This window comes from Macrotis lagotis, chromosome 2 (assembly GCF_037893015.1).
Source record: "Macrotis lagotis isolate mMagLag1 chromosome 2, bilby.v1.9.chrom.fasta, whole genome shotgun sequence".
Lineage (NCBI taxonomy): Eukaryota > Metazoa > Chordata > Mammalia > Peramelemorphia > Peramelidae > Macrotis > Macrotis lagotis.
The window spans coordinates 195017747-195037599 of NC_133659.1; the positions used below are offsets into that span (position 1 = coordinate 195017747).

A 19853-nucleotide genomic window follows, 5' to 3' on the forward strand; every position below is an offset into this window, starting at 1 on the left:
TTCAGGGTTTCTGGATCTGATACAATTCAAGTCTCCCCATCCCTCCTACAGGTCTTCTCTCTCGTTCTATGCATTCACAATCACCACCATGCCACAGTCTAGTACAGATCCTAGAGGGAAGCAGTGGAAGACCTGGGTTTGTATCTTATCTCTGCCCACTTACTAACTAGAGGGTAACAAGTCACTATTTCCCCCTCTGTTTAAAGAAGGGATTGGGCTAGATTCTCTTAACTCTGACATACTATGAAATACCCTGCTGAGCTAGGAAAGAAGCAGATGTGAACTGCCTCACCATTCTCTTTGCCCATACTACCTGATGGGGTACCCCAGCTCTCACCTGCTGCCCCACCTAATGCACTTCTCCTCAGGGGTAGAGCCTTCTCCCTGGTTTAACAGCCTTCCTTCCCAGGTGTCGGTGGGAATCTGACCAATCAACCCCTAGTACACACAAGAGTGGAGTGGTCACACCTTTTCAGAGAGTAAGCACTGATGTATTCAGCCCATAATGAATTTTCACTAGTGGCATGGGCTGGTTTTCTGTCTTTCTATCCTCACTTTCTAGCACAATATCTTGCATATAGCTTGCTGGGTTGAATTGGAATGGTTGAGGGTCACAGACAGAAGAACTAATAGAAAATTACGCCTCTGGTTTCCCTCTTTGAGCGAATCTGAATGCCCCTTACTCAGATACTCACAGCAGATGCCACTTTCACTAACTCCTATAAACCTGGGAGAAAGGGATCCCCCTACTCTGACTCAGGGAGGTTGGTCAGGAGAAGGGTGCCCTCTGCCCCCACCCCCTCATAGTAACACTCCCTCCAGCCCCAAGCCCACGACTTCCTCCCCTACCTTCCCTCCGGAGCTCTGCTTCCTCTGAAGAGCCCAGGGATATGCCCTCCAAGGAGGCACCGCTGCCTGGGCTGCCCGCCATAGCTGCCTGGCCCCCTCCTCTTCCCTGCCCCCCCAATCTCAAGTACTGCAGTAGCTGCTGCTGTCTGCCACCTTCCCAGCCAGAAGGTACTAAACCTAGGGAAGGAGGGACCCCAGGAGCCCCTCCAATGGGCTAGCCAATGGTAGGACTCTGCTGACTCCAAGCCTTTCCTGATTGGCAGAAGCTGGGATGAGGAGGGGGGAGATGTGGAGTCTCCTCTTCTAAGGGGGCGGCCCCTCCCCCATTTAAATCTTTGAGGTGGGGGGAAACAGGCATGATTCCACCCCCCAGGACTGGCAGAGTGCCCAGAGGACCACCCCCTTTTCACACCACCTCTTCACAAACCTGACACAAGAAGACCTAGTCTTGGAGAGGAAGGGGATCGCCATCCTCAATTTCTCCTTCCTCTTGCTTCCCTTAAAACACACCACATCCCAAATCCCCAAACCCCCCACTTTCAGAAGCCCCCCCATAGCTCCAGAAGCCTTCGGTTCCATAACCCCAGAATCCTTCCAGACTCACCTCCTCCCAATTCCCTGATCTTTTCTGCTCTTAACCCAGTCAAAGAAGATGCCCAGGAATGACCCCCCCAGCTCTTGCCAAGGGCTGATGGGTACTGAGTCTGGCAAAGAGATGGGCTTAATTGAGCTCCGCCTCTAACTCCCCCTCCCCAACCACAAAACCAGCAAGCTCAGTCCTGACTCTTCCTCCTCAATCATCTCTCTTTTTCTTCCCAGGAGATGGGCAAGGGGACTGTCTGTCTGGCATGATTGGCATTTTAGAATGGAGGAAGAGGAAAGGGTAAATTCCCAACTCTTCACCATTCAGAAGGGCTGTGAAGGGAAGGAAGGGTGAAGGAGCCCTTGTCAATTCCTCACCCTTCTCTCCTCATTCTATGCCTGAGGTGCCCGGGGAGGGCGGTCACCAGGGTGCTGCTGCTGCTGCTGATCCCGGAGGAGTGGCAGTGGGTCGAACAGCACCCCTGGTTGCCATGGCAGCAGGCAGGATTATACATTAGGACATTAACCCAGGGATGTGAAGAAAATTTAAAGGGATAGCATTGCCTGGAAACAGTCCTACAGACCCCCAAGAATTCCTCTCCCTCCCCTCCTCCTTTCACCATAACCTTGAGAGGAGGGAAGGAGACTAATGGAGCACATTGAGGTGGATAAATCCAGAAGAGCAGGCATGTAAATCAAAGACAAATGTACCCTATGTCATTCCTAGATTCACTTATGCCCATCAGAAGAGAAAAAGCAAAACCATGCTTCCCACCACCCCTAAATTCTTCGGTTCAAATAAGAGAGAAGAAACCAGGAAAAGTGCCTCTGGGAATAAGTAAGCATATTATGGAGAGGGGGAGGACAGAAATCACTTTAACCCTTTATAAGTTGCTGTCTGCCAGAAGCCCAATTGTCTTTAAATAAGACAAAAGGAGTAGTGGAGCCCACTCACACATTTTTCTAGATAATCCAATGGAGCAGAAAGGGTAGGGTGGGGGAGAACTAAATAAAGAAGCATCCCTCCCCCAGACGACAAAAATATTAGACCCCAACTCCACTCCACCCCCTCCCCCAAGTTGTTCTTTATCTCTGATAAGCTGCAGTGAAAAATACTGAAGCAACAGCTCAATGGATAGAACGTTGTGCTTAGAGTCAGGGGGACTAAGTTCAAATCCAGCCTCAGATACTAACTAGCTGTTTGAGCCTGGGTAAGTCACTGAAGCCTGTTTCCTCAGTTTCCTCCTCTATAAAATGATCTGGAGAAGGAAATGGTAAACCACTTCAGTTTTTGCCAAGAAAACCCACAACAGGGTCAAGAAGAATCATAAACAACTGAAGTGAATGAACAATAATTCCTTCTAGCTCTAAATCCTAAGATCTAAATGAGTAGGACAAACCACTGCAAGGGAGAGGGAATAGTGGAAAGAATGTTAGGTCTATAGTTATTATATTTCAGTTCAAATTTTAACACTATCACTACCTATCTGACCTTGGTCAAGTCTGTCAACCACCCTGGGCATCAGTTTACTTATCTGCAAAAAAGAAGGGTTTTGAATAAGATGACCTTTGAGGTCCCTTTAAATCCTAGATCTGGTGGGATCTTAGGATCCTAGGTAAAGAAAGGATCCCTAGGTAGCCTAATGTCAAGGCAGGACCCAGAGAGAGGAATTCATACATATCCCTTTATTCCAACCCAGAACTAATGGATACAATTGGAAATCCTAGCTTTTAAGATGGATGCACTAGGAACCCTGAAGAAGTCCGTTACAGAAAGTATTTGGGGAAGTGACAGGTTCCTACCTCCCCCTTCTCCTAACTCTGCTTTGTGTTCCTCTCCAGCTCTGCCATACCCTACTGGGCAGTACTGGTCCCTCAGCTTCACTTGTCAGAGATAAAAACCTCTGGCATGCCTACAACTCCCCCGGCCATGACGCTCCCCCCACCCACACTTCTTCCCATGCCATTAATGGATTTACTGGATGGTCCAGGATTACTGGCCCTAATCATCAACTCAGGGGGATGGGTTTAATTAACCCATAAGCAGCTTACAGAAGAGCCCTCAAAGGGACCAAGAGGGTGGCAGAGGAGGGTAGGCATGTGGAGCAGGCTCAGAGGTGGGCACAGAACTGAGAAGCACCCAAGTAAGTGAGGCAGAGTGAACCCTAAGGCACAGAATACAGGTCTATACTGTTCCATTCAGTGGCAGAGAGTCAGCACCAATCTTGATATGGTACAAGAAAGCAGGATGGTCTAAGACCTGTGTCCAAGAAAAGGGAATCTCTAAATATAGCTGGGAATCAAAGGGTCAGAACTTGAAAGCCAAATTCGGCTTCCAGGTGGTCCAGTGAAAAGAGAGGATTGTACTTTTTTTTTAAGTTTTTTGCAAGACAATGGGGTTAAATGACTTGCTGAAGGTCACACAGCCAGGTAATTATTAAGTGTCTGAGGCCGGATTTGAGCTCAGGTTCTCCTGATTCCAGGGCCAGTGCTCTAGCCACTGCATCACTTAGCTGCCCCCAATTATACTTGCTAATCAAGAAGACCCGAGTTCAAATTCTGTCTCAGGTACTTACTAGCCATGTGACCCTAGGTAAGTCACTTAGCTTTTCTCAATCTCAGTTTCCCAATCTGTAAAATGGAAATACTAATACATCTCTTTCTCAGGATTGTTATGAGGATCAAATGAGAAGATACATGTTAAGCACTTGGTAAACTTTAAAGTGCTGGCTATTATTATGTATATATGGCTGAGTAAGCAGAATCACAATCACCCACCTCAACCCCACTTTGGTTTGTTAATAATGAGGTAAAGGGAGAGGGAGGAAATTTCCTTACTTCTTAGACTAATTACAAGGTACCCTTTGGTAGCAGAGATTGGCAGAACTTCTGGGTGGGGTGGGTGAGAGATGAGCAATTAGATGAACTCTTAAGTGACACTAGGGTAGTGGGATTCCTTGTGTTGCTTCTCTTACCCCTTACAATACTAGAGATGGCAATGTGGGGAGGCAGTAGGTCCTCTTCTTATTTGAGCAGTAGTCTCTATGCTTGAGCAATTCACTTCCCTGTCCAAAGTCCTCATACTCACCTAATCCTCTAGCCTGGCATTCAAGACTGCAACACTCACCCAATCTACTTCTCCAGACATCTCCTCTACATGAAGCCTCCATCTTAAACAGTTTCTTCACTCTCCCAAATACACCTTATGCTTTTCTGGTCTCTTGAGTTTGACTTATGGCATTCTTTCTATCTCGAATACCTTCTCTACTACAATTCCCTGTCACCAAATTCTACCCATTAGACCAGTAACTTCTTGAGAGCTAGGGCTTAGGTTTTGCCCTTTTTTTATCCCCGCCCCCCAGCTCTTAGGACAGCCTTCCACTTAGTACTATGTTATTAAATGATAGGTGGTACAGTAGATAGAGCACTGACCTTCGAGTCAGCAGGATGAGAGCTCCAATCCAGTCTCATACACTTATTAGCTGTGATTACTTATTAGTGATCTTGGGCAAGTCATTTAACCTTGATTGCCTCACATCTAGGGCTATCTTCAGTCATCCTGATCCATATCTGTCCATTGGATCCAGAAGATTTTGGAGGAGAAAGTGAGGCCAGTGACAGAGCATAGCACCCCCTCACTCAGTCCAATTCATGTACTTGTCATGGTATCACATTCCTGATGTTATAGTTTCCTTCAAGAATGAAGGACAAACACCACCATCAGTTGATTAATTACCTTGATTTCAAAGCCAGAACCAAATCTTTCCTCCTCCTTAATGTTTTTCCTTTTCTACTGCAGTGAAGCTAGCTCTTTTTTTCTTCCCCTCTTGCTCTTCTCTTTTTTCCTCCTCCTACTCTTTCTTCTCTCTTGTTTCCTCTTCTCTTCCTCCTCCTTCTCTCCTTTTTTCTCCTCTCTCTTCCTCCTCCTCCCTTTCTTTCTTTCCTCTTTTTCTCTCTCTCCTTCCTCTCCCTTCTCCTCCCTCTGCCCTCCTCCTCTCCTCCTCCTCCTCTGCCCCTTCCTCTTCTTCTTCTTCTTCTTCTTCTTCTTCTTCTTCTTCTTCTTCTTCTTCTTCTTCTTCTTCTTCTTCTCTCTCTCCTCTCCCCCATATTGTATTTTTTTTTCACTCATAGGGGATTTATCACATAGTCCTTGGAGTGTAATTATCTGTGGAATAATTTTATCTCCCCTACCAGATTAGAGGAAAGGACCTTAAAGGGACCTTAAAGGAAAGAACTGCTTTTTATTACAGATCACATACCATACTAGCCACTCTCCCCACTTCAAGTCTCAATCTATCCTATATACTAATGCGTTTCTAAATTGTAGCTAAGTGGTGGAGTCAATAGAGAGAGACAGACCTAGAGTTAGGAGGACCTGAGTTCAACTCTGACCTCAGATGTTTACTAGCTGTGTGACCCTGTACAAATCATAACTTCATTTTCTTCAGTTTCCTCATTTGTCAAATGAGCAAAACCACTCCAATATCTTTGCAAAGAAATGGGGTCATGAATAGCCAGAACATGACTAAACATGACTAAAACATGGATTCTATCACTCCCTTTATCAAAAGCTTTCAACAGTTTTTTATTGCTCACAAATAAAATCCAACTCTTAACTTAGCATCCAAAGCTCTCCAATATTTGATTCTAATCTCCTTTTTTAGCCTAATCTTAATCTTCTGATTCAAGAACTTTACACTCTAGTTAAACAAGATTATTCACTGTTCCCAGAGCATGGACCATGTTTTCCTTCCTCCAAGGGTTTGTCCATATTTCCTGGTCCCTCTCCCCAGTTTATCCACCATGTTTTGAAATCTTATCCATCTTGAGGACCCTGAAGTTCAAATGTCTCTACCTTCAGGAAGCCTTCCTTAACCCTCTCCACTAGATGTTATCTCCCTCTTCCCAAGAATCTCTCATGCTTTCTTTTGTATCTCTCTGTGGTACCTATCATATTTAATTCTGTACCATATTTATCTTTGTATGCACTTATCTCCATTTCTAGTCTGAAGTGGTCCAAAGGCAAGGGGCTTGTCTCTCCTCAGTGTCTTTCATATAATAAATGCTTGTATGTTCAATGTATTACATTATTTGATGCATCTTTGTAGACATTAGAGTTTAGAGCAATGAATAAATGCTGAGAGAATGAATAAATGAATCTGGGGAGGAGATTAGAATTTGTCCTTTCCCCAGGAGAAGAGAGATCAATGGCTTGAATCCCCTTACACATCATCTGGGCAACAAGCTCAGTGGAGTAGAGCACTGAACCCTGGATTCAGGAAAACCTGAGTTCAAATGTGACCTCAGGAACTTGCTAGAAATATGACCCTGGACAGTCACTTTATCCTCTTTGCCTCAGTTTCCTCATCTGTAAAATGAGCTGGAGAAGGAAATGGCAAACCACTCCAGTATTTTTGCCAAATAAAATCCCAAATTGGGTCACAAAGAGTTGAACATGATTGAAATACCTGAACAACAATAAAAACAACAGCAGGGAATGTGTTGGGCTGGCTCTGTGGAGAGTTTGCTTTTCCTTGGTGCCATTTCTCATGGCATCTATATTCTGACCAAGTTGGCTGGCTACCACTAATTCCCAAATTCTGGACACTGTTAATTGGGGGATCATCCCTTATCCTCTATACCCACTATTAATGCCCTCCATGACCTAAAAAGGGGAGTTCTAACTGAAGGGATGCCCTAGCCCCTTACCAGACTCAGAGTTGGTAGCAGCAACTGGCATGATGAGGATAGCTGTGACTGTCAGGCAGCTTTCCTGTGGGGAGAAAGAAAAGATAATGAGAAAATGAGAGATTGGAGTAAAAGAGAGGAAAGGTAGGGGAAAGACATTGCTGAATTAGGAAGCTTTTGAGTTTCTGATAGGTCCAATGGTACCTAGGATATCTGCTATTCATTACTCCCCTATTCTAATATTCTAGTTCAGGAACCCATGATCCTGCCATGATGCAATAAGAGACAAAGGAGAGAAGTGCTACTGGTAGGAAGCAGGATGCACTACCCTATAAAAGAATCCCAAACTCTGTCCATGGGAAAAAGAAAAGAACATGGTGGCAAAGGGGTATAAAAGGAGCCTCAGGGTGAACTAAGACTACAAGTCAGTATGACAAAATGGTGTGAAGAAAACAGTGCTGAATTTGACATTGACAGTGCTGAAATTGACATCAGAACCTAGATTTGAGTCTTTCTTCTTCTGCTTACTACCTATGTGACCTTGAGCAAATTTCTGAGCCTCAGTTTTCTCATCTGTAAAATGAAGGGATTGGGCTAGATAACTCCAAATGTTCTTTCTACCTCTAAATCCGATCTAGTTAAAGTTTTTGTGGTCTTTGAAAGGATAATTGGGAGCAAACCTTTCCCTGTCTCATTCTAACAAAAGTAAACTATTCTATCAGGGAGGCATCTTTATTTACTCTGTACCCATGCTCTTTCCAATATCTCAAAACCCTCTATAAACTTTTCCAGAAATAGAGCTATACTATGTGAATGGTCAAAGCCAGTAGAGTCATAACCGATGAAGCCTGAAGTTACCAAATTCCCTTTGATGCCCTCTGGCTGGTGCCATGTCTAGGGCCTGTGCTCACTCTGTACTAGAGGATTTTATAAAAAATTCAACAGACTTGGAACAGGAGAAATGTAGGTACCCCCATATCCCCTCAGGCAGAAGAGAATGGGAATAGTCTACCCAGTAATCATTCTCCCTTCCCCCATCAAAATTCTAAGGGAGGGGTTGGACTGCCAGATAAAACTCTAATTCCCAGTTGTCATGGCAACAGGAGCCTGTGGCTCCTACTGCAAGGGTGAGGGAATGGGGGGGCAGGAGAGAGAAGCTCAGAAGCCTGTTGGCAGTGCCCACTGTGAGGCATGATGCCCAGAGTGTGCTATGCCCTGGAGAAAAGGAGAGGGGATATGCCTAAACTTCAGATATCCCCCCCCCAAAAAAAATCCTTTTCAGAGATTTATTTGATCACTCCAGTTCTCTCCCCTGCCCCCAAAAGAGTAGGTCTCTCTGGGCCTGAGTTGACTCTATGATCAGCAGGGCACTGTAAAAAAAAAAAAAATCAGGAGGAGGGGTGAAAACCCCTCTGTGCTCCCAGGAGTCCAAGAGCATGATTAGAGAGAAGATTCAGGGAAAGGAAGGGCTCTTAAACCAATACTCAGCCTGGCAAAATGCCCACCAGTGCCCCCCCCCTTGCAGTACAATAGTGGAGATAACCCTGGCTTCCTGGTTCTATTTTCCCCCTGGAATCAACATCACCTCTCCAAATCAGCCTGTAGGTGGTGCCTGCTTAGGGATGGGCCAGCTGAATACAAAGGTAACTCAAGAGAACTCCCTCCCCAAAAGGGATGTGTGCTAGGGGGTGTGCAGGGAATGGGGGGGGGGAGAGGCTTCTTGCCCATGTCCCAGCTTTTTCTGTCCTCTCCCCATCCAGTCCAGGATCAGTACTGGGTGGAAGATTGTTTCCCACGATTTCAATACCTCTTTTCTTCCTTTCCACTCCCTCCCATCCTCCCAGCTCAGTCCCAGCCTTCCCAAGGGAGTGGAGGGAGAGCTGTGGTGAAGCAGAAACCTCAGTGCCAGTTCAGCCAGCTAGCCTGGTCCAGGGCCAAAGTCTTGGATCTCTAATACAGCTGGGGAATGCTTTCCACATTCTAGAATGTTAGGCACAGGTGTCTTCTTCCACCTTCTTCCCAGTTTATAGCCAAACCTCTAAGCATCAGCAACCCCTCCCACCACCACCACCACCACCTCCCCTCACCCCCCCCTTCACTCCCTAATTCTTCAGGCATTGGAAATGAACAGGTTTGGGGATTCTAAAGTCAACCATAAGTGATTTCCTGAGAATTCTACTGGGAGAGACTACCTGAACCACCCGTCCCCCACCTTTCCTGGCCCCTATAAATTCTGTAAAGGTCTCAGTTGCCTTATCTGTAAAAATGGAAGTGTGGAATAGTACCGATCCTTTTAAATCCGCTGCTACTCTCTGAATGAGAGGAGGGAAGTTGGGAGGAGAGAGGACACTCAGAGAAAAGAATGGTCTTACTATCTCCGCCCTCCCTTTGGTGGATAGCCGAGATAAAAGAGAAGCTGAAGCGACCGAGGTCACATGGGATGAGGGCTTGGCTCCTACTGTCCAAAGGACAGACTGGCCGCTAGGTCCCCCTTCCCAGTCTCCGCCCTCTCTCCTTCCCAATCCCATTGCTCCCCCCACCCTTTCAACCTCCAAACACTCCCGGCACTAGGACCTGGTTAAGGGGTGCAAGTGTTGTGCAGGATCAAAAGAAACAGCATCTTGAGTGCCTGAGGGAGAAGAAGCGATGAGGTCACAGTGTAGTCTTCCTCCGCCGCCTCAGTTATGCCCTCGGCATCCCCCAATCTGGGTCCTTCTCCCCCCCCCCGTCCCACCTGCCCTGGTCACCCCATTCCAAGTAATTGAGACTAGCTTCTTCATCTCCCAGCTCCACTCCCAGTGGAGAACAATCAATCCCCCATCCCCAAAAGCACCCTTCAGGGTCGTCCTCATAGGAGGATACAAGGTAGCAAAGGGCCTGGAGGAGGTCTCTATCCCCGTCTTCCCATTCTCCATCAAGCTCTTCTGTCCCCAAGCCTCGGAGATGGGGTGGATTGCTGGGGGGGGGGGGGGGGGAGTGAGCAGGGGGCGGGCTCTTAGATAGGGCAAGGCGACCCTTATGTAACGCAATGTTCTGACAGTCCTGACTGGCATAGCACTTATGGGGTACACTCAGATGTCAGCTCCCCAGCACCCGTGCCTCTTGACGTCACCTTGGAATTCTTCACATGGTGGGTAGGGAAGGTCTCCCGGTGCCACCCCTTAGGTCCCCATCCCTCTGGAGTCCTAGGCAAGGAGGATCAACAGGAAGACTGCCAGGGAGGATGGCTCACATGGGATGTCAGTCTTCTCTTTAGATTTTCACTCCCGCTCAGGGAGCCCCGGGAAAAGGGTCTGGGGTAGAAGATTCCTCTGGGAGGGGCCAGATGGATGACGGGTGGTGGGCTGTCGGGATGGGGAGGGGGTGGCATAGGCGGGGTGCCAGCGCCCCCTTGACTAGAGCCTCATTGTGTGCATCTCAAGGATGCACTAGGACGGAGGAGAGGACCGCGGCCCTAGGACAGTGAACAAGGGTCCAGGGCTAAGGAAGGGGGAGAGGGGAGAGGGACGCCTACCTGCGCCCCGGGGAGTCCTTTGCTCCAGGCTGCTCCGGCTCAGCCTCGGCTCTCCGCCGCTCTTGTCAATCTCGCCCAGCTCTTAAAGCGGCAATGCCTCCAAGGAGAAGAGAGGGGGCGCGAGTCGGGCGGGGGTGGGGGCCTGCCACTGGAATAATGGGCGGAGGGACAGAATCTCGGAACCCGAGTGGTGAGGCTAGGCGGGGCATGGACAGCGACTGGCTTCCCAGCTTTCAGAAAGGAGCTGAAAGGGGAGGAGGGGAAGGAGGCGGCTTGAGCCCCAAAACCTTCCCTTGGTATTTAGGGAATCTCTTAAAGGGGCGATTAGAAGGAGTTCGGACATGTCATCATACCACCCTACCAGGTTGTGGGGAGGGGGCGGGTACTTAAGGGCTATTGGAGAGGTTAAATGGCTCCCTCAACTTTTTTTTCCCCTTTCCTCAATTTTTCCATTTCTCCCAAGGAGTGAGGGAGGAAAGAGTTGGAACACACACACACACACACACACACACACACACACACACACACACACACATACAATGTCCAGACTTACAAAGTCATTGAATCCAAGATGAAGAAACACACAGATGAGGAAACTGAAGGAGACAGTACCTTAATGATTTGTCCAGGAGCTGCTGAAGTAGAATTTGAACCCAGGTCTTCAGGAAGTTGGAAATTCTAATTTAACAGAACTCTGAGAGCTGGGGACACCAGGGCTCTATACTTTAAACTAAGAAAGAGTTGGACTTCAGAGAGAAAAAATTGTTTAGGGCAAATAGCCCTGACTCTTCAGTCCCAGGACATGGGTTCATATTCTATCTGAGTTGTTAGTAGTTAGGTAACCAGGGATAAATCACTTCCTTTTCTAAGCCTCAAATAGATGACTTCTAACTTCAGTCCCTCCCAGATCTCCAGCTGTAGGGTCCCAGAAGACAGCCCCATAGCCTCCCTCCACATGCCACCTCTGGGCACCTACTGCAGGAGTGACAAAGAATTAGACAGCCTCATGCACCATCCCTGGCTCTACTCTAAGTCACTGGACACTTGCTCCATCCTAGGGTATTTCCAGAGTGGGAACTTTGGAAGCAAAGGTGGGGGGGGGGGGTTGATTCCAGCCTCTCTCAGTCATTTGGGAATTTCAGGTGAAATGGTTTTATTCTCTGGAAATTGTTTTTTGTAGCAATATACTCTCTGTCCTTGCTAATCCTTAATCTCCTTCCTTATTCTCAGACTGGAGGGCAGAATGGAAGTGTGCTTGGAGATCCTCAGAGGAAGGCATGGACTGCAGGGTCTAGGGCTCCATTGATTCCCAGAAACATCATAGAATCATAACTTTAGAGCTCAAAGAGACAGAGAGGCTCCCTAGTCCAATTTTTCATTTTACAAATGAGGAAATTGAGGCCTAGGGATGTGAAGCAACTTGTTCCAGGTCCCTGGGACCTGAACTGCAAGTCCTCTGACACTTCAGCCAATTTACTTTCTATCACCACATCCTACCGATATTTTAAGGTGGTTACCTTGTTTTAGTGACAGGGATTTGGGATGGAGATGAATATCCTCCAATCCCAAGCCTACAGGAAAGAGGGTGATATTAAAAAAAAAATAAAACAGGATTTAATAATATCTTGTTTTTCTATTTTGAACATTCCTTAGGTTTTCCCCTGTATTCCTCCCCATTGACTCCCCCAGAAGGTCATCTCTTATAAGCAACTTGATAAAAGAAAAAAAAAGGAAGAAAGAGAGAGGGGAAAACATTACATAGAAATCATTACAAAGAAAAAAAACAAAATTTATATATAATGTTATATAATATATAATGTTAATCAATCAATAAGCATTTATTTAATGCCTTCTATGTGCTAAATACTGTGATAAGTATTAGACACTGTCAAAAATTTGAAGAATGAAGAGGTTCTGGAAGTTTCTGGTATCATTTCTTTATTCCCATCTCAGAAAAATCTGTTTTAAGGAACCAATCTTTGAGGGAAAAAAATTAAAAAACACAATAAAAATAGATATTAATGGAATTTTAGCTACACTGCCCCTAACCACCTGCCTTCTACACTGGTCTCTATCTTCTCCTTAGGGAGTTCTTAATAACTCTCAGTTTTGGGGTATAAACTTGGCCTCCATCCAGGGAAAGATGGAACTGAGAGAAGGGTTTCATAAATGGGACTTTGAGCTCAGGAAGAAACAGGGTGAACTGACACCTTTTCCTGCCTCAAATGGTCATTAGGTTCAATAAGATCAGAATTATTGATGCTGGATACACAGCCAAAGAGTTGCTCTTTTCTGGACCCATTCTGGGACATGAGCAGAGAAACATGTCTAAAATTTGTTTCATTAACTCTTTCCTCTCTGAGATATTAAGTCTGCAAAGGTCATCTACTGGGAGCTGTGATCTTGGAATTACATTGGAACTTGAGTTCAAATCCCAACCATGATACTTCCTATCTTTGTTCGTCATCTATAGTGTGTTGGGGTAGAAAAGATGACTTTTAAGATGCCTTCCAGCTTCAAATATATAAACTTAGGGGATACTACCTCTGTCCTGACCCACAGAAGGTCCCTCAGCTTTTAATCAGCCTATCCCAACTGCATTCTCTTTTCCAGGCTAAAACCTTTTAGCTTTTTTTTTTTTTTTTTTTTTTATCTAGTGGGGATAGAACAGGGAATGGTCTTAGAGTCTCTCCTCCTGGCCTCTGGCCAGATAAATCAACCACAGTCCCATCATAATATTCAAGCCTAGTTCTTTCTTCCTCAAAGGATGAGATGAGTTGGGGGGGGGGTAGGAGAGGGGGAAGGTAGAAATATCAAATCAATTAACATGTCTAAGAGAATACTGTTGTTCAGTCATTTTCAGTTGGATTCAATTCTCTATCACCCCATTTGGGGTTTTCTTGGCAAAGATACTGGAATGGTTTGACATTTTCTTCTCTTCTTACAGCTGAGGAAACTGAGATAAACAAGATAAAGTTACTTGCTCAAGGGTCACACAGCTAGCAAGTATTGAGACAAGATTTGAACTCAGGAACATGAGTCTTCCTGATTCTAGGCCTGGAGAAATAGACCCCTGTTATTTTCATAGGCTGCTTGACCCCAGTTATCTAAATATTTTCTTTGATGTATAGGATGAATAGAGAATTATAAGATGAAATTCTTGTCTTGTTGGAATTAAAAATTCATAGAAGGTTAGAGTTGAAAGTCTGGGCCAAAAGGGGAAGGAAACTGTTTGACAGGCAGGGTCATATCTAGTGCACTGTAATGGGTGCCCTAAGTTACTTAAATTTATTTTCAGAAGCATAGAAAATATCTAATTTAAAATCTAGAGTTTGGGGGTTTGGTTTTTGCTGACATATTTATTTGAAGTCAGAAATTCCTGCTTGCTCTACAAAGCAGATTTGCAACTGCTCAGTAATTTTTGCTCTAATAAGACCTAGGGTAGTAAGGGTTTAAAAGATTTGGTCACAGGGCCAATAGTAATGTCTCAGGAGAGTTCCATCTTACTCCAAGGTCTGCTCTCTATCCACCTCCAAATCTAATTAGGAGGATTCAGTATGGAATTCAAAACTTTAATAAAAATTGTTTAAAATTGGAAAAAATATAAGAAGCTACTAAATAGCAATAATGTCCTCTTCTTTGCAACTATTTCCTGCCTTTCTCCTCCTGCCCCCCAAAACAACCTTCCAATCAACCTTGTTGTAATTTGGAGAGTCTGTGCTCATGAAAGCCAGTGTCCCATGACCTCTGTTACCTCCATTCAAAGCTAACTCATTAAGAGTTGATTTCAAGGTACTATACCAAGCTGCTTTCCTGGATTGTCTTTTATGAAAATTTACCCTAGACCTAAAAAATACTACTAATGACTCTATCCACAGAGAAATAAATAATATATCAAGTTAGTGGCAAAACCAAGCTTTAACTCTTTTCTCCTGACTCTTAACTCAAAGCCCATTTCCCTGAAGAAATCTAATGTTAAGATCTGAGTAGGAGAGCAATGTCTGATAAATAGGAACTTGATAAATACTCATTTACTGTTGATTAATTGATAAGACATTTACAGTAAACAATTGAAACTATGGAATATCTGAGATAATTCAATTCAATAATTCAATAAACATTTTTAAGCATCAGCTATGTGCCTGGGTACTCTGTGTTAGGCTTTGGAAATATCAATACCAAAAATAAAACCATGCCTTCTCCTAAAGTGTTTGCATTTTACTAAGGTAAATACATATAAAAAGATATGAAAATACAGGTGTATTCAAAGTAAAGAGTAAAGTAATACTTATGCTAAGTCTTGAAGGGATCTAGGGATTCCAGGTAGTCAGGCTGAGGAAAGAAAGCAGACCAGGCATATGAGGAACAGCAGCTAAGTGTTGAAGTGGAGACAGTGCTGGATCTGTATTCAGGAAGACCTAAGTTCAAATTTAGCCTCATATACTTAATAGTTGTATATAAACCTAGGCAAGTCACTTAACCTCTGTCTGTCTCAGTTTTCCCCTACTGTAAAATGATAATTCCTACCTCACATGGATGTTGTGAGGATAAAAATGAGATGATATTCATAAAATGCTGAACATTAGTTCTTGGCAAACAGTAGGCACTCCATAAATGCTTATTCCTTTCCCTCCTCTCAAAGTTCTGTACAAATGTAAGCTATCACTATTTATACTATCTTTGTGTACACTGAGTGTCACAGAAGGTCCTCAGTCCAGACAATGGGAGACAAGGGACACTGATCTGAAAATCTTTTTTGTGGCGGGGGGAGACCCAGTTAGAAAAGAGTCTACAAGTTCCAAAGTTGTCCAATAAGGACCATCAACCTTTACTCTAAAGGGAAGGAGCAGAAGAAAGAAATGAGAATCCAAACTTAAAGTCCCTTTTCGACCTGTGGCCAGAAAATAAGGACTCTCTACCCAGTCTCTGGAAGGAGATCGTAGAGTAGGACTTAACCCGGATGAAGGTAAGGAATTCATAATACAAATCTAGAGATGGAAGTCAGTCAACAAACATATTTAAGCATTTATTGTACCGTATTTCCCCATGTATAAAATTCAGCCTTTTTTGAAAAATTTGGGATCTAATAACTGGGAGCATCTTATAGCATGGTTGTATATTTTTTTATTTGAATTTCCTGCTTTTTCTGCTCTTGTCTTTGTGCTCATTGTTTTGCATTTGTTACTGGTATATTAGATTACATTTTGCCATGTTCTGCCTAGAAATGGCTCAGAAAAGAATTTTGAATGGTGCTGAATTCAAGTTCAAAGTGATTCAGTTTGCAAAAGTAAATGGAAATCGTGCTGCTGAATGTCATTTTGGTCCTCCTTCAACTGGGAAAACAATCCAAGACTGGCTACAGGAAGAAGAAACCCTACTGAAAACACCAGGTCAGAAGAAGGCCATGAGAGGCAAGTCAGCCAAATGGCCTGAGTTAGAGAGAGAATTGAAGAGATGGATTGAAGAGCAAAGGGCAGCTGGAATTCCTGTGTCCACAAAAATGGTTCAGCAGGAGGCAAGAAGAATTACTGATAAAAGAGAAGTGACTGATTTCTTTTTTAAATGTATTTATTTTTATTTTTGTACAAATGATTTTTTATACATTACTAAAATATTCTTGTTTAAGAATAAACATAATATCCCCCTCCCTCCAAAAAATATAGACCCTCCTGAGCAATAAAGTAGAAGAAAGAAAAAAAATTAAAATTAATAATAATAATAGGGGCAGCTATGTGGCTCAGTAGACAGAGCACCAGCCCTGGAGTCAGGAGCACCCAAGCTCAAATCTGGCCCCAGACACCCAAATATTACTCAGCTGTGTGACCCTGAGCAAGCCACCCCAACCCCATTGCCCTGCAAAAACCAAAAAATAAAATAAAATAATAATAATAACAACAATAATAATAGGGGTGGCTAGATGGTGCAGTGAACAGAGCTCCGATCCTGGAGCCAGGAGCATCCAGGTTCAAATCCAGCCTCAGACACCCAGCAATCACCCAGCTGTGCAGCCCTGGGCAAGCTACCCAACCTCATTTGCCCTGCACTCCCCTCCCAAATAGTAATAATAATAATAATAATAATAATAATAATAATAATAATAAATGGGCTTTGGTCTGTGTTCCAACACCACTAGCTCTGTCATGGGTGGATCAAATTCTTTATGATAAGTCCATCACAAAAGCTACTTCCATATTTTTCCACTATTACTGTTGCTGATCATAACTACTTCCATTTGTATTTCCCCACTACCTTATACAATATTTTCTCTCTCCTTTCACTCTGTCCCTCTTCTTAAATGTTCTGTAGGGTAGCTGAGTGGTGCCACAGAATGATCACAGGCCCTGGGGCCAAGAGGCCCCAAGCCCCCCTACCACCCCTAAGGCCCAGCAACCACCCGGTCCTGTGGTCCTGAACAGGTCATCCAATCCCAGCCCCTTGCAAGAAGTAAAAAAGAAAATGTGTTATATCTAACCACTCTTCCCCACAGTCCACCCTCTCCTCCATCACTCATACCCTCCCCCTTCCCCCATCCCCCTTCTCTCCTTCTTACTCTAGATGTCTATACCCCATTGAATATATATGCTGTTTCCTCTCCAAGCCACCTCTGATGAGAGCAAAGGTTCCCTCATTCCCCCTTTGCCTTCCCTCCTTTCATATCACTGCAATAGCTCATTGTAATAAAAAATCTTATTATATGAAATATCTTAGCCTATTCCACCTCTCCTTTCTTTTACTCCCATTACATTTCCCTTTTATCCATTGACTCCATTTTTACAATATATTATATCTTCAAATTCAACTCTTTCCTGTGCTTCATCTATAAAAGCTCCTTCTACCTGCTCTATTAAACAAGAAGTTTCTTATGAGTATTATCAGTATCATTTTTCTATTCAGGAATACATGTAGTTCATCATCATCAAGTACCTCATATTTTACCCTTCTCTTCCACTCTCTGTGCTTCACCTATTTGAAGATCAAACTTTCTGTTCAGCTCTGGCCATTTTAACCAGAACATTTGAAATTCCCCTGGTTCATTGAAAGTCTATCTTTTTCCCTGAAAGAGAATGTTCAGTTTTGCTGAATAGTTCATTCTCAGTTGCATTCCAAGCTCTTTTGACTTCTGGAACATTCCAAGCCCTAGGAACCTTTAATGTAATTGCTGCCAAGTCCTGTGTGATCCTTACTGCAGCTCCACAATATTTGAATTGCATCTTTCTGGCTGCTTGTAATATTTTCTCTTTGACTTGGGAGTTCTGTAACTTGGCTATAATATTCCTGGAGATTGTTTTTTTTGGATCTCTTTCCAGGAGAGATCAGTGTATTCTCTCAATTTCTATTTTGTCCTTGGCTTCTAGGATATATAGGCAATTTTCCTGTAGTAATTCTTTGAAAATGATGCCAAGGTTCTTTTCCTGATCATGACTTTCAGGTATCCCAATAATTTTTAAATGATCTTTCCTGAATCTGTTTTCCAGATCAGTTTTTTTTTCAATGAGATGTTTCACATTTTCTTCTAATTTTTCATTCTTTTGGTTTTGAAGTATTGTGTCTTGACTTCTCATAAAGTCAGCAGCTTCCTTTAGTTCCATTCTACATCTGAAGGATTTGTTTTCCTCAGAGAGCTTTCTTATCTCTTTTTCCATCTGGTCAATTTTGCTTTATAAAGCATTCTTCTCCTCAGTAACTTTTTGAACTGTTTTATCCATTTGACCTATGCTGGTTTTTAACATGTTATTTTCTTCAGCATTTTTTTGGATCTCCTTGACTTCTTTTTCATGTTTTTCCTGCATCTCTCATTTCTTTTTCCAATTTTTCTTCTATCTCCCTCACTTGATTTTCAAAATCTTTTTTGAGCTCTATCATAGCCTGAGCCCAATTTTCATTTTTCTTGCAGTCTTTAGATGCAGGAGTTTATACTTCCTCATCTTTACATTGAGTATTTTGATCCTTCTTGGAATCATAGACAATGTAGTTCTCAATGGTGTTCCTCTTTTTTCTCTGTTTACTTATTTCCCCAGCCTGTGCCTGGTTTTGGGGTGCTTCCTGAGCTTTTGAGTATTATTGGGACACCCCCCAACAATGATTTCAATATGTGAAGCTCTGTCTTCCCTCCTGGTCTGTGAATTACCACAAGCACAACCCTCTGTCACAGGGCTGTGGGGGGAGGGGGACCTGCTGTTCTATGGGGGCTTAGACTGTGATCAGGATCTCAATGTGGTCAGAGCCCCAAAGTCCTGTTCCAGGTACAGAGGACAAACCTTGGAAATCTCTCTCCACTCGCCTACCTTGGATATGCTGAATGATCAAGACTCAGTTGCCTGGGGGCTCCTGCTTACCAGCTCCTTCTGCTTCTGTTTCCTGGATCTGGGCTGCTGAGACCACACTGCTGAGTGCCCTGAGGGCTGGGCTTCAAGTGCTTGCTCTGGCAGAGCCCCCCCCCCCCCCCCCGTTTTGTGCTCGGTGCTCCCTGGGGTGTAGGTCAGGAAACTGCCTCAGCTGCCATGAGTGGTGGCTCCCAGGTGTCCTGGGGCTGCCTCCAAGAGGCTGAGGTTCCTTCACTCTGGCAGCCGCCCATCTAATGCTGTGGAGCAAAGCCTTTCCATTATTTTCCAGGTTACCTTGGTCTAGAGAACTGCCTCACTGTATCCCACTGTAGTTTCTGTCTCTTGAAAATTTAGTTAGTAATTATTTTATGATTTTTCAAATATTATAGAGAGAAAGCACCTAAGAAAGGCTCTTCTCCTGTCACCATTTTGGCTCTGCCCCCTGAAGTGACTGATTTCAAAGGACACAATTGGTACTTCAGGTTCATGAAACAGAATGAACTAAGCATGCACCAGACTCGTTCAAAAGATGCCTGAAAGCTATGAGTAGAAGGTCCTTGAATTTCATGATGAATAAAACTTTAGTTCAATAACTTTATATTATATATTTTTTTTCAAATTTCACTCCCTAAAATTAAGGTGCACCTTATACCTGGGGAAATATAGTATTCAGGTACAGTGTCAAGTTCTAGGAATACTAAAAAAAAGGGCAAAAATATGCTATCTGTCTTCCAGGAGTTCACTTTCCATTAAGAGAAAGGACCTTTAGATTCTGTACTACTAACCTTCCATTTTATAGATAAGGAACTGAGTTCCAGAAAAAGGAGGAACTTGCCCAAGATCACATGATGTTTGTCCTCCTTTGTTGAAGAAGACCAGGACATCAGAGAGGTGAT

At 44.0% G+C, this 19853-nt stretch overlaps 1 protein-coding gene across 4 annotated transcripts in view; it reads right to left on the bottom strand.

The window, feature by feature from the left end:
• The window catches only part of MPP2 (MAGUK p55 scaffold protein 2), a 34836-nt gene extending 24115 nt beyond the window's left edge, over nt 1–10721 (bottom strand). For 2 of the 4 annotated variants that reach the window (XM_074224254.1, XM_074224253.1), the window contains exons 1-2: nt 10634–10721; nt 7141–7204 (exon numbers count right to left, since the gene is read on the bottom strand). In XM_074224254.1, coding sequence (XP_074080355.1) covers nt 7141–7171 — 31 coding nt within the window. In that variant the 5' untranslated portion in view covers nt 7172–7204; nt 10634–10721. Of the gene's footprint in view, nt 1–337; nt 775–849; nt 1255–7140; nt 7205–10633 lie in introns of those variants that run through there. The other 2 variants (XM_074224256.1, XM_074224255.1) reach the window with 2 other exon arrangements.
• Between the last annotated feature and the right edge of the window lie 9132 nt (nt 10722–19853).